Source organism: Vespa mandarinia, chromosome 11, assembly GCF_050613455.1.
Source record: "Vespa mandarinia isolate Hongniang chromosome 11, ASM5061345v1, whole genome shotgun sequence".
NCBI classification, from domain to species: domain Eukaryota; kingdom Metazoa; phylum Arthropoda; class Insecta; order Hymenoptera; family Vespidae; genus Vespa; species Vespa mandarinia.
Genome location: NC_140820.1, coordinates 4,850,001 through 4,864,285, shown reverse-complemented (window position 1 = coordinate 4,864,285; position 14,285 = coordinate 4,850,001). Strand labels below are relative to the sequence as shown.

General features: G+C 29.3%; 2 protein-coding genes across 4 annotated transcripts in view; both read right to left on the bottom strand.

The window, feature by feature from the left end:
• Positions 1-2,012: 2,012 nt before the first annotated feature.
• Positions 2,013-7,695, bottom strand: LOC118441458 (odorant receptor 85c-like). The gene is made up of 6 exons (XM_035865857.2): positions 7,559-7,695; positions 7,040-7,329; positions 5,988-6,556; positions 4,878-4,982; positions 4,106-4,264; positions 2,013-2,154 (listed from the first exon to the last, which is right to left on the bottom strand). Exons 1-6 carry the CDS (start codon positions 7,642-7,644, stop codon positions 2,089-2,091), a joined length of 1,275 nt encoding a protein of 424 aa, XP_035721750.1. The 5' UTR covers positions 7,645-7,695; the 3' UTR covers positions 2,013-2,088.
• A 562-nt stretch (positions 7,696-8,257) lies between these two features.
• Positions 8,258-14,285, bottom strand: part of LOC118441204 (uncharacterized) — a 34,020-nt gene continuing 27,992 nt past the window's right edge. For all 3 annotated transcript variants that reach the window (XM_085660433.1, XM_085660432.1, XM_035865267.2), the window contains 3 exons: positions 13,305-14,269; positions 10,497-13,184; positions 8,258-10,244 (listed from right to left, as the gene is read on the bottom strand). In XM_085660433.1, the coding sequence (XP_085516559.1) occupies positions 9,978-10,244; positions 10,497-13,184; positions 13,305-14,269 (3,920 nt within the window). In that variant the 3' untranslated portion in view covers positions 8,258-9,977. The remainder of the gene's footprint in view (positions 10,245-10,496; positions 13,185-13,304; positions 14,270-14,285) is intronic.

The following is a 14,285-nucleotide window of genomic DNA, read 5'->3' as shown; positions in this document are numbered from 1 at the left end:
AAAAGAGAGAGAAAGAAAGAGAAAGAGAGAGAGAGAGAGAAAGAGAGAGGACTTATTTCGATTTATAAGTCATACTTAAAATAGACTTCGTCCGAAGTTGTTTATCACGAATGAACCTTATCTGAATTTAACGCTGTCAGAATCTACAATCATTTATTAACTTCTTCATGATTCTACTATAACAGTTACAAGGCACCAAGTGAAATCGTTATCATGTTCAAATCGACCTCGTTGAATCGTAAGAATCGCATTATTTTCACTTTCAATCGTTCATAAAATCCTTGTAGATATTTTTAAACTCAATGCATATTTTAATTGACATTATTATTGTTAGTCGATTGTTTGAAACTAATCCTACTGTATCTCTTCGATATTCTTAACATCTCAAAATGATATTTTAAAATCATTATTATTCTAATTTGATTATTTACGATATATTAGATAATTCGATAAAATTGTAAAGATTGTTTTTTCTTTCTTTTTTCTTTTTTTCTTTTCTTTTTTTTAAGACTATCTTAGAATCATTAGCTTACAAAATAATGCTATTATATTAATAATAAAAATAAATTAATTAATTTATTAATTTATTAATGTTAATTATCATTCGTAATTTTAGATGAATTTTATTTGAAAACTTTGTATTAAATTTTGATGAGAAAACGACAATACTATCAAAAGTTATTCTGTAAAGAAGTAAATTTGAATGCCGATTTGAATCTTTATATATGATAATTTAAAAAAAAAAAAAATTAAATTGAAAGAAATTAAATTTTGTTTCTCTTCAAACTCACTACTTAAGAAATTCTGCTCCAAAACACTCGTCTATGTTGTAAATTGATCTTATGATAGGTTCATTCATAATAGATTAAAAACAAGATGGATAAATACAATATTACAATAGATCCACAGCATAATAAATAAAGTTAACATATTGTGATCACAATGATGATCTGAGGAAAAGAAAAATATAATAAAATGATTGTTTCATTTGTTGTAATAAAATATTGTAAAATGATCGATTTAATTAAAATTAAATAAAAAAATTTAATTATCTTTATACTCTCTCTATCTCTCTCTCTCTCTCTCACTCTCACTCTCTCTTTCTCTCTCTTATAAATGTAATAATAAACATATTACAAATACAATATTAAATTAATTACAATCGAATTAAATAAATAAGATTAAAAATGTTCTGTATAATGATTTGTATAAAAATGATTTGTATATTGTAACAGTTGGTACATTAGAAATAATATTGTTAATTACTTGTAAGGACGAAATCGTCAGTAATTAAGAAATTTAAAATGGTTGTGACATCACCAATGCTAATTCATCACGAAACTAAACAAAGAAGGTCATTGTCCCCTTTCATATTGGGTGCCAACAAAATAATTATTTGTGAATTTTTTTTCACACACATACACACACACACACATATATATATATAAATTAGAAAACAGAATATAAATATAAAGTATCAGAGCATTTAAATCGTCGAAAGTATCAATTATCGAAGTAATTAATATCGTTCGTTATTGTCTAATTAAATAACTTAGACAAAAATAAAAATTCCTATTTTATATACTTACATACATACATGTCGTTCTACTCTACTTAAGTGAGTCAAAAAATATATAATTAATAAATCGAATAAAAGAAAAAAAAAATCAATATCTTTATTTATCATAAATCTATTTTGTATATATTTTAAAGAAGAAAAAAAAAATAATATTTTGTCAAATCTTTATCCTTCCTCCTCCTCCTCCTCCTCCTTCTTCTCATATAAACATTTAATATAATTTAATATAATAACATATAATAATTTTTGATACGTTCTTATGAGCTCGGTAATATTCAAGAATCGAATATATATAAACGCACATATGCATATAAAATTTCAATCGATTTTCATTGAAAATTAGAACGAGACATTTGAATTCACTAAGCAATCGAATAAAAATTTTAATTTTATATTTATTATACTACATATATATATATATATATATATCCACGTTTTATAAATTGTTCTCACTATAATAAATTGTCATTGATCATGATTTTAATAGAATCCAAATGCTGATGATAAAATTATCCATCATCTTCCAAATGCATGCTATTCAGTAGAGCGAAGAAGGAGTACGATCCTTTCATTATCTAGAAACATAAATCGATTTCATTCACATTATTATCGCATTCGTATCATGATCACGATTAATGTAAAACATAATTAATAATCCAAAATAATATATACATATATATATATATATATATATATATATATATATATATATATACAAATTGAGTGTCCACAATGTATTTTATAATATTTTATGATGTAAGAGAATTTATAATTAAAAAAAAAAAAGAAATGGAAAGATATTTTTCTTTATTTTTATATTATCATTAATTCATTTAATATCAATTTCATTGTTCGACATAAATATTATTAAATAAAAGTATATCAATATTGCATTGATTATTATGATTTTAAGAGAGAAAAATTATTACAATTGAAAAAGAGACACGGTATATCTTTTTATTATTTTTTATATATTATTAATTTTTTTACAACTTTTAACTTCATTATTCCATATAATGACTATTATTGATAAAATTTGATTCTTTTACCATTAAATCGATATAATTTATATATCTATATATTATTATTGATATAATATAATTATTAAATTATATAATTCTTCCCTTTTTATTTATTTAAAATAATAAAATAACATATCGAATCATGAGAGATTTAATTTAATTTAAATCACGAGAGATTTAATTTAACTCGTGTTAGAGTTTTAGTTTGAACTATAGCTCGTTCAGTTAGTCCATTGGTTCTGATCGAATAGTGTGTCACTGATCCCAGTAGGGTCAAAGCGTGTGGATAGAAACGAAGATGCATACTTTCGATAAAGAGAAAGAAAAATCTGCAGAGTGAATTCCTTTTAAAGTTGTTCACCACCTTTCCCTTGTAGCATTTGTAATTTCAACGACAGATTATAAACAAAATATGAACTACAAGTGCAACAGAAGAAAAGTGTCATTAAATCATTATGCCTATCGTATCGGTGCATAAATTATACCCCTTTCACGCATAAACTATTAATCGACTTAATGTTGGTTAGAATATTAGTGTTAGTAGGCTGAACTTACACTTTTTAGCTTCCTATATTTACATTGACCCAGCTTGATATCTTTAATAGACATTAGAGAGTTTAGATTGGGTTATATCGTAAGTACTTTGCTCGTTTAAATATACTTTCTTTCTTTGTGATAAATTACCATCGTCATATATAATGTATAATATATTTAATTATAGTACATTTCTTCATCTTCTTTTGCTTAGTCTTCTTATCATTATTATTATTAGAGTATATTATTAATAGTAGTAACATTATTATTAGTAGTAACAGTAATGATATAAAGTGCATTAGTCCTACGGATTAAAAATACGAAAAAATAAATAAAATGGCGCTGGGTGTTCTACTTTGTGGATAATGTGAAAACGAATTCATTTATGATTTTTATTAATGTAATGTATGATATATGAATATTTCATTAATTATTATTATATTGCATTTGAAATGAATCAAAAAATTCGATTATCAATTTACGCACACAAACGAGCAGATAATCGAATTGTTCACAGAAACAATACATGTACACAATTCAAGCGTGTATATGAAAGTCAGTAGTGGGGGTAGAAGCTTCGTCTCTTTTACCACAGATTTCAAGAGGCGCCACTGTACGAAATTTATTTTCTTACGGAAATTGTCGAAAACCATGTTTATGCCAATAAATGATTCAGATAATAAATCATCATTGATTTTTATGACAAAAGATTTCATTTCAAACATGAAGATTTAAATGAGGACTCGGCTTTTTCAAATTTTTAAGAAAGCTTTGTTTAAAAAAAAAAAAAATATGGATTAAAAAGTGTTACTTTTGTTTCAGAAAAATGTATGCATATGAAAAAAGATCTTTTTTTTTAATTTTTTAATTTGAAAGAAAGTGAATTCTTTATTGGTGCAAACCATTATAAAAGCAGGTATAGTGAACAGCCTTAAAAGGGCAAAAAATACACTCATCATTTTCTACTTACAGCGATAAATGTCTCCAAAGATAATGTATAAAATTTGCCGGCTTTCAATCTCAATGGTTTTTGAGAAAACATGAAGGAGAATATTAATAAATTTGCAATACGATCGAGTGGTTGATTATGCCATTGAGAAAGCCATTGTGCTTCGACCAATGAGGAACTCTGTAAAATATATAAATAATTATTGGAATAAATCGATAAAAATAAAATTAAAAAAAAATGATACTCCAATATTTATAGTATATGCATATATTCTAATTTGATATTGTTTATGCGATTTATTTCTTTTCTTTTTTTTTTTGTTTTTAGAAATTCGTAAAAAAAAATAAATATTGTACGTTATTTAAATATCGAAATAAAAATAATGGGAAATATAGAAAAATAATTCATCCTGTAGATTGAGGAACGGATATTACGTACTGTATGACAGGTTAGCATTCTGCAGGCGTTTAATTTTTTTTCTTTTTAATATTAAAGTATTTATCTATAGGATTTCGTATATTTTTCTCAACGTCATTGTTTTAATACGATTACTTTTATTCTTATTCCTTCGAATTTTATTATTTGTTGAAATATAAAATTTGCAATATTATATTAATAATATAATAATTAAATATCTGCTAACATTTTTTTCTACTTCTTCTTTACAATTTTCATAACTTGAGCTATCTCTTTCATTTCTTTTTTGATACTTATTTTGATAATTAACAATGTATACATACACGCACACACACACACACACACATATATATATATTAGTAAATTAAGAACTTACATGAGTTATCACTTCGTTCCCTATCCAACATATATAAAGAAGCTGACTAACTGCAGCACCTAAGTAAATTGAATATTTCCACAAATTTGAATCTTGTCCAGAGACCTATTAGAAAATTTCCCACCCCACCAGCGCCAAAAAAAAAGAAAAAATATATTTATAAAAGTACGATATGTATAAAAATTGTTAAGAATTATATAGAGTGCGGCAGAGAGGTAGAAGGGACGATTATAAAAGATCGAAAAATTCTTCGAAATGTTTTATTTGAAAAAAAAAAAAAAAAGAAAAATAATAATAATAATAATAATAAATGTATCATTTTAATGTAGAGAAATAAAAAAAAAAAAGATATTTTATTATTTAAAGAGAACATCTTGAATGTGACCTCTGTCTCTCCACTAAGATTCCTTCAATCTTAAAAGCATTATTACTCGTATTTCATCAGACAGGAGCGTACACAATTTCTATCCGAAATGTTTAATGTAACTGCATGACTGCATTCTCTGGCGTACGTAAATGCATTTCTTTCTTCTTCTTCTTTTTTTTTCTCTTTTTTTTTTTTTTACTTGGAGACGTTTCTACTTTTTTTTCCAGTCCAGAACCAGTTCCTTCAAAGTTCTTAATCCATGTTTTAATGGCACGACCAGACGTCACTGGATTATTACGGTTGACGTTGAACTTGCGGCGAAATAACCGTTTAATGGCCACGATACAATCATCATTTTTATAATATATTTTAACGGCGAATACATGTTATGGATCGTTCCATTGGTTTATGTTTACTAAATCCTATGGTACTGACAACATTGCATAAGTAATCGAAATACATTCTACCCTAATTGTAATCAAGAAAATCGATTTTTATAATCGTCCCTTTCTTTGCCGCACTTCGTACAAAATAAAATCTAATAAATTTTTCAAGTAATTTTTTAAGTAATTTCTATATATATTTCTTTTTTTTTTTTTTTTTTTTTTTAATTTTCTTGAAACTTGCTAGTGAAAACTTATCTATTATTCTAACCAATTTGAAAATTATATGTATATATATATATATATAATCAAGTTAACAAGTATCGATATATTTATCGACATTGTTTCTTCGTGAATTACCACAACAGCTTGAAATCCAGTTAGGCATATCATCGAAGTACTTGAAAACATTTGAACCAACATGCTAGAATTAAATAGATCATTCAAGTCATCGATCATGTTCACCAATCGTTGATGATGTCGAATGTATTGTTCAAAGAGTTCTTCGAACCGATTGTATCGAGGTCCTTTCTTTTGGATCATTATCGATCGATCTCTTTCGATCATATTATCATCGTTCTTATCAATAAAATGTTTGATTTCTGTTGTTGAACAATATTGAAAATTCATACTCAATATCTCTAATTGTAAGAGGATCAAATTACAAATAGATACTATTATTGTATCAATCGCTAAAATTGCAGTTACGCCAAAAAATATGCTACAAGCTTCTACAACGAAGCCAATTTCGTGTCCTGGTGATGTCTTGGTATCGAAAGGATAACGTGCTCTTATCGGTAAATTTCCACCTTCCGTCGGTGTAACAAATATCAATGCGATTACCAAAAGATAACCCAATGAACAAAAACTATAAAATGGTATTTTATCTCGCCATAGATAATATTTTAATTTTTCTGCAAAGTTGACTTCTATAAATAAAAATAAATCATGGATTAAGTTAAATTGTAAAAATCTATTTAAATTCAAATATATATATATATATATATATATATATATATATATTTATTTATTTATTACATATATATATATATATATTTATTTATTACATATATATATATATATTTATTTATTACATATATATACATAATAAATTTATATAAAATAATATATTTATATTTATATCTTTGTTATTTGTATATAATTTATATTATTCTTACACACTTACATACATATATATATATATATTATAAAAAGTTATTTTATATAAATATTTTTTTCTTAAAATAAACTTTTTTTTTATATAAATTATCTTTCATACCTATATTTATTGCATACATTTCATTCATTTAATATATACAAAAATATAGTTATACCCATTTTCATGATTGTTACATAAAAATTTCAAATAATTATTTTGACATTACATATATTATTGCAATTGTAATATTTACCAGACAATTGACAAAGTTCCTCGCAAGAGTTCAACGTCTCATCGCTCAGTCGAGCAATTCTATCACGTGTGAATTGACAATTGATCACGTTAAAAAGTACTACAGTGATTCCAGCAAATATGCAACCATCGTCTGTGACTATCGATAGATCGTCAACCATCATACAAATATCAGCGAAAAGAGTTATCGTGAATATTATCATTATACTAATTGCGATTTTGTTGTAAATATAATAAACACATTTCAAGAAAGATGAAGTATTCGTATCAAGAGTCCATAAGCCAACCCATCTGTGTTATATTAATTATGATAAAAGATTTTTATATATATATATATAAGAAATATATTTATATAATTATTATTATACAAAACTTATGAAAATATTGTTATATAAATATCGTCGTATAATTCATTAAAAATAAATTAAACAAACGTATGTATATTCATAATAATCTACAAATTCTTTACGCGCGTATAATTTGCTTTATTTTTTTTTCTTTTTCTTTTCTTTTTACTCACTTGAGCATATTGATACTGAGAATTCTTAATTCATAATGTTGATTTATCCAGACATATGACGAATCCTTCTTCGACTTCGTATGCATTTTGCTTAACCACTTATGACTCGTGTATTTTTGCAAACGTCAAGAAGAAACTTTTGTTTGTCTCTAGTCGTACATTATCCTCTTACGAATTGGATATTTTTCTTGAAAATGTTAGCCTTATTAGTAGGCATTACTTACTAGCCTCTAGTATTTTCTATCTATGTCTTTTAAGATAATTGAAGATAAAAGCTGTCATAACTGCATGGATATTTTGTCTGATTATAGAGTAGACGATAGGAGCATATATCATAGGATATTTCTACCGACGGACTATGTAGCTGGCAGTACGTTCTGTGAGATTGTTGTGACTAAATCCAAATTGTTCGGTGTTGAAATAGAAAAAAAAAAAATATTAAAAATAAAAGAATAAAACAAAAAAAAAAAACAAAGAAATCATGCAGATAAATCATAATTTTGAATTTTCCTGTAAAAATGAAATTATTAGTTATAAGATGGTGACAATGAAATATCAAAATCTTTTTCAATACATTTCTAAAAGAAGGCAATGTAGGTATAACAGTGAAATAATATTACACGATTTTTTTCTTTTTATATATATATATATAAAAAATTAAACATCGATTAACATTACATATGCTATAATATCGTTTATCTCATCTTTGGATATTTACATTATACAATATTCTATCTCAAAGGTCATGTGTATATTATAATATTTATATTCTTCAAATTTCTATCTCGAGTCTTCAGCGTAAAACTAGAAATTAAATAATTATTATTAATAATATATTTATAAAATATCGTGTTAGAAAAAACAAAACAAAAACAGAAAAAAAAAAGAAAAAAGAAAAAGAGAGAAATGATTTGGCTCGATCGATAAATAGAAATCTGCAATTTTTTGATAACTCTGCAAACGATATAACGCGTCTCACATTTACAGAAATAACAAAGAAGTATTTGCATGGTATCGAGTTTCTTCGAAATTTCATTTTTACAAAAATAAAGAAAAAAAGAAAAGAAAAAAAAGAAGAAAAAAGGAAAAAAAAAAGCCTATAGTCGTATCTAACCGAAAATCTAATCAAAATTTTGTTTTAAACTCAATGGATATATCTACGGTAAGAAGAAAGAAAGAAAAGAGGAAACATTAACATTTATTAACGTTAATACACGTCGTCGTTAAGCTACAAAATAAGATAGAGATATAAAGTGGAAAAAAAAAAAAACAGAAAGGAACGAAGAAAGGAACGAAGAAAAGAAGAAGAAAAAAAAAGGCGAGAAAAAGAGAGAAGACGAAAGAAGGAAGGAAAGAAAGAAAGAAAAGAAAAGAAAAGTAAGAAAAAAAAGAAAGAAAAAAACAATTTTTGTTATTTAGCAATAATATCACCTATAAATAATAAGTACATACAAAACATCGTGCTTCAAAGGGAGGTAGGAGAGGCGGACGAGGAGATAGAGAAAAGAAGTATAGGGGGTTTAGGAAAAGTAAACGGGGAGTATAAAAAGTGGGCGGAAATGGAGGGGGGAACAGCAGTATAAATTGCACTCCATTAATCACATTTACAAAAAAAAAAAAAAAACTGGCACGCTTCGAATCGAAAACTTATTACATAATTAATTGTCCATCTTTCTTCGCATTTGTTCATTTTGTTCTCTTCTTGTTGATTTCCTTGTTTTCTTGCCTTTGTCTTTCTTTTTCCTTTCTTTTTTTTTTTTCTCTTCTCCATTACTATTATTATTTTTCTTTTTCTAGCAGTGCCAGTACCGACGCACAATTATGACGTTATATAATCGTCATCTAATCCTCTTGTTCATCGACACATTGGAAGTTTTTCGTTTCGTTAGAAAGACGATGATTTTGAATCTAACATATTCCATCATACTTCCAAAAGTATGAATTTAACCGATTAGTTAAATATCTCGGTTGATATATATATATATATATATATATATATATATATATATATATATCATCTATATTTACAAAAAAATTACACGTGCTCCTTAATCACATTATATCGTCGTTTTTCTTCTGATATCTGTATGAAGAAAAGAGAGAGAAAAAAAAAAAGAAAAAAAAATACCCATATACATAATACCATGAAACAATACATTCAAACATCATCAACACACGTTCATTTGATAATTTCGAACGAATTCTATACACTTTGTTATTAATATCATCGACGTTTCTCATCGTGCAGTCTTTATAGATCAGAAATTCATCATTTCTTATAATCAGATATGTACGACGAATAAAATGTTTCGAAAAATGTTTTATAGTCCTTCGTCTTCGTATTTTGGATTCGTTTTTAAAAGTTAAAACGAAAAACAAAAAAAAAAAAAAAAAGAAAAAGAAAGAACTTTTGGAAACTTCAGCCTATAAATTGCGAAAGATCGGGTAATTTGAAACCGTTGAATGTAAATGGCGTTGGTAAACTCCTGAGATTATTTCTGACAGGTCCGAAACTAGGAAAACTGCTAGGCGTTGTAAATTGCGGAATATTTCTCGAAGACGTTTCGGCGGCAGCTAAAATGAAACCGCATTGTGCCGTACATACGTCGTCTCTTAAGATTGCCTCGCGGGATGCTTCGCGTAACAGTTGATTACAATCGGTAACTCGTAGAGATGCGCATTGTGTCTGAAAACAAAAAATATAAAATATAAATATGCATTCAATAATAATTCCAATTAATATATTTAATGATTCGATCGATTAAATCGAAGTTTAATAAATTTATTAAATAAGATTGATGTTTTTTTATCAACTTATTCACTTATTCGTATTATCCAATTTCGTACAAACAAGAACAACAAAAAAAAAGAAAAAAAAGAAAAAAAAAAAGAAAAGACAAAATCATTAATCCACGTTTCTATAAATAACACCACTTACACCTTCCATCGTACAAACGCAACTGGTACAAGGAGTAGGAAAACCAGAGTCACCAATAGCAACGTTCCTTCCACCTATTTGACACCCATGTCTTGTTTCTCGCCATGCAGAGAAATCCATATGCGGCATCGAGCTGCAGGGTACTCTGGGATTCAAGAAATTACTTGGCAAATCGAATGCTGCTCTTTGCATTTCTACGTGTTCGTCCATGTTCTCACACATGACCTTTGACAATGTCGTCTTACGAATTTCTGCCAGTTGATGTTCGGTAAATCGAATATTTGGATCATCGGTTTCATACCAGAAACGATCGCATTTCCTTAATTGCCTGAATTGTATTGCTATTATGCAAGCAAATGTTGGACCTACAAGACCTCCTTGAAGTGGCCTTTCACTCATTCCACCAGGGAATAAATCAATGTCATCGACAGAAGCATAAATTCGTTTCATTCGTGCTATTACTTCCGGTGCCATCTCCCTTGACAGATCTTCAAAGGTTGTAGCTTTTTTTAAATTACAAAGTGCTCTGTATTGATTGTAAGACGGTATACCATGATCTCTAGCCCGATGAACATTAAGAGCAATCAAATCTACACCAGAATGTGGTATTCGACGATTTTCAAACAAATGATTGGTCACTTCCCCGGTTATAAATTGATCAAGAGTTTCCATAGGAGTTGCAACCAATCCACGTGTCATTTCATCAATCATACCTGATTGATAAAGCATATCAGGATTGAAGAATCCATCACGTAAAAGTATTGGAGGATCAACGTTCTGATAACTACGATCCATTCGTGGCAAATGTGGTCTTAATAAGGAATGACCTATTCTAAAAGCAGCAGTTGCAAATTCGTTCAAAACACTTGGATTACAAGTTGGCGAATACTCTTTGTAATAACCTTGCGGAAGTAATTTCAAGCCGTAGAGACTAACGGCATTCCATCCTAAAATTCTTGGTAAGAATTCATTGTAAGTTAAATGTTGAAGCATAGCGCTGATAATACGTCGCGACTGTTGATACAATTTTTCACCGTCCCAATGTGAATTGATTTGTCTCAATCCCTCCATTATTCTGTTGTGTTCTCGTATCCACATAGTATGCATAACAGTTAAAGCAGGTTGTTCGGATGCTCTACCATCACCACCGATAAAACAATAAGTTGATCTTGCCTTGCATTCTGGATGCGTAGCCGATTGTGGTAATAAATCCTTACCACGATTAGTATTTGTTGTTATATTCATACGGCCATTAAAACCACGTAAAATGTTTGCTATGCAATTGTTCTCGCCATACACAACCGAGCCATCTAAGTAAGCTGTGTTTTGATTCACCTGTTCTCTAGGACCTAAATGTTGTTGACCGGGTAATGACCTCATCGATGGAAAACACATTCGTGCGCCAGACGTGACATTTACCGTTGGATAAAAATGATCACCCGGTGGTACAGGGAACGGATTACATTCCGCGTGAACCGTTTGCGGAGAATCACATGATCTACAACTTGGTATAGACTCTGCGAAACCTTTGTGAATCGGTGTCATAGTTAAATCGTGATCAAGAAACTGAGCAAACTGCATAACCATTAGAGTATATCTGTTATGAAGGTTTGAGATATCTGGATGAATCACTGTTGATACTACTCTTGGATTAGGTAAGGTAACACCTGTTACAGATCTACTTCTTGGCTTGGATACACCGTCTTCGTAGACCGGTGGTAACAATCTAGCGAATGTGGTCAAGGATTGACCTAGATTTGGATTACGAAGATTGTTACAGTGTCCTGACAATGTTCTGTATGGTGTGGTTGGATCACAAGGATTATTATCAACCGGACATTCTACTTCCTCGTGATTCGTGGCCTTTTGCTGTGGTAAAAATCCAGAAATGTCAACGTTTTGAAGTATATCGGAGAAATCATTATTTGGAAACCCAAGAACGTTGTCTGTCGTATCAAAGATCTGTCGTTTTTTACGTCTAAGTCCATGTACTCCATTTAATATCTCATTTGTTGCTAACTCATACATAATCGATGAGTTAGCTAATAACAAAGCGTCTTTGTTTGCTTTAGAAAAACTTGCAGCTGTACCAGCCGGTGATTTCGGATCAGCTATTCTTTGTTCCAACCAAGCATTGTATTCCAATTGTCTTCTTTCGATAAGATCTTGTTCAGCTTTTTTCACCGCCATTGCTATTAAATCCGGACTAATTTCAAAAGATAAATCAGGAACTGATTGAGTCGTTGTCATGTAATTATCTATAACAGGAACAGGTAAAGGTTCGTCTCTCCAAGCTGACAGATCCAATATCTCATACTGATTGCACTTAATTTTAGCATTTAGATAAGGATCTTGTTGTATGAATGCTTTAGGTTGTATCTTACGGATTTCACTGTTCGCACAGAGAAGTCCAGCGAGCGAAACTTTACGAATCTCTGCCAATTGTGCCGACGTTAAACCCGACGGTGGAATATCGTTTTCATACCAGAATCTGTCCGAATATCTCATATTAACAAATTGTTTCTTGAGAAGACAAGAGAACGTTGGGCCTACCGCCATTCCTTTCATTGGTATCTCTAATATTCCTCCAACCAAAAGATCCACGTCTTCTATCCTGATATAAATAGACTCCAATAGTTTAACATTCTCCTGTTGTATAACTCGTTCGAGATCTTTGAAATTTTTAGGCTGTAAATATGAAAGAATAAACTCAAAAAAAAAAAAAAGACAAACAAAAAAAGAAAAAGAATATTGTTAAATAATACCAAGATAATTCCAATTAGGAAAGAAAAAATAAAGGAACTATACCTTACTGAGATTACCCGAACAGTATTCTACAAATTCAATATATCCAGGTACACCATGATCACGTGCAATATGAACAGATCTAGCAGCGGCGTCAAAGTTCGAATCGATCATAGAAATTCCAAGATTAAAACTAACATGATTAGCCAACTTAGTGACGTGATCTTCAAGACACATGCTTGAAGAACACGTATTCTGTTTGCGTAAAGAGGTCAAAATACGCAATGCGGCTAAAGCAACGGCGTCGTAAGTTCCTGCTTTGTTCGTTGACGAGTAACCATTAAAGAATCCATTGGTGGCCGGTCTTAACTCAGGATCGATCAAAGCTAACTCGCCTAAAATACTAGGTACGTATTCGTTTAACGTAATATGTTGTATTTGTGCTATTAACGCACGTCTTGCCTCGAGAAATAATTTCGTGTCATCCCAATGCTCATTCATTTCCCATAATCTTTCAGCTATTCGATTATGTTCGTTCAACAAAGTTACGTAAAGATGTCCTAACGGGCTTGTATTCGTGTCGTTGCAAATCTCACAGGCTGATGGTTCCACCTTACCACGAACGTAACTCCTAACTTTGTGTAATTTATCATCGTTGCTTCCATAGATATTCGAACCGTCCAAATAACTGGACTCACTGTTCATTTGTTTTCTACCATCAAATTTGCATTCGTCAATCGACAATGTCGGCACCGATCTCATGTAACTAATACATCTTTCTCCATTTTGATCATTGATCTCATAACACTCTGGATGTCGATCTTTGACCGAACAACAACGATGTTCGTCACGATCAACATGAATGGTCGAGGATATATCCTGAAGTATCAATTCAGACCATAAACCAGCAAAACTGGTCAATGCTTCGTGGGGTTCGTCAAATTTCAACGAACTTTTAATACCCTCGACCGTTTCCGTAGCTGATGGAAGACTATGACTGCTAAATGATTGTCGTGGACTTCCAATACCTAGAAAAAAAAAAAC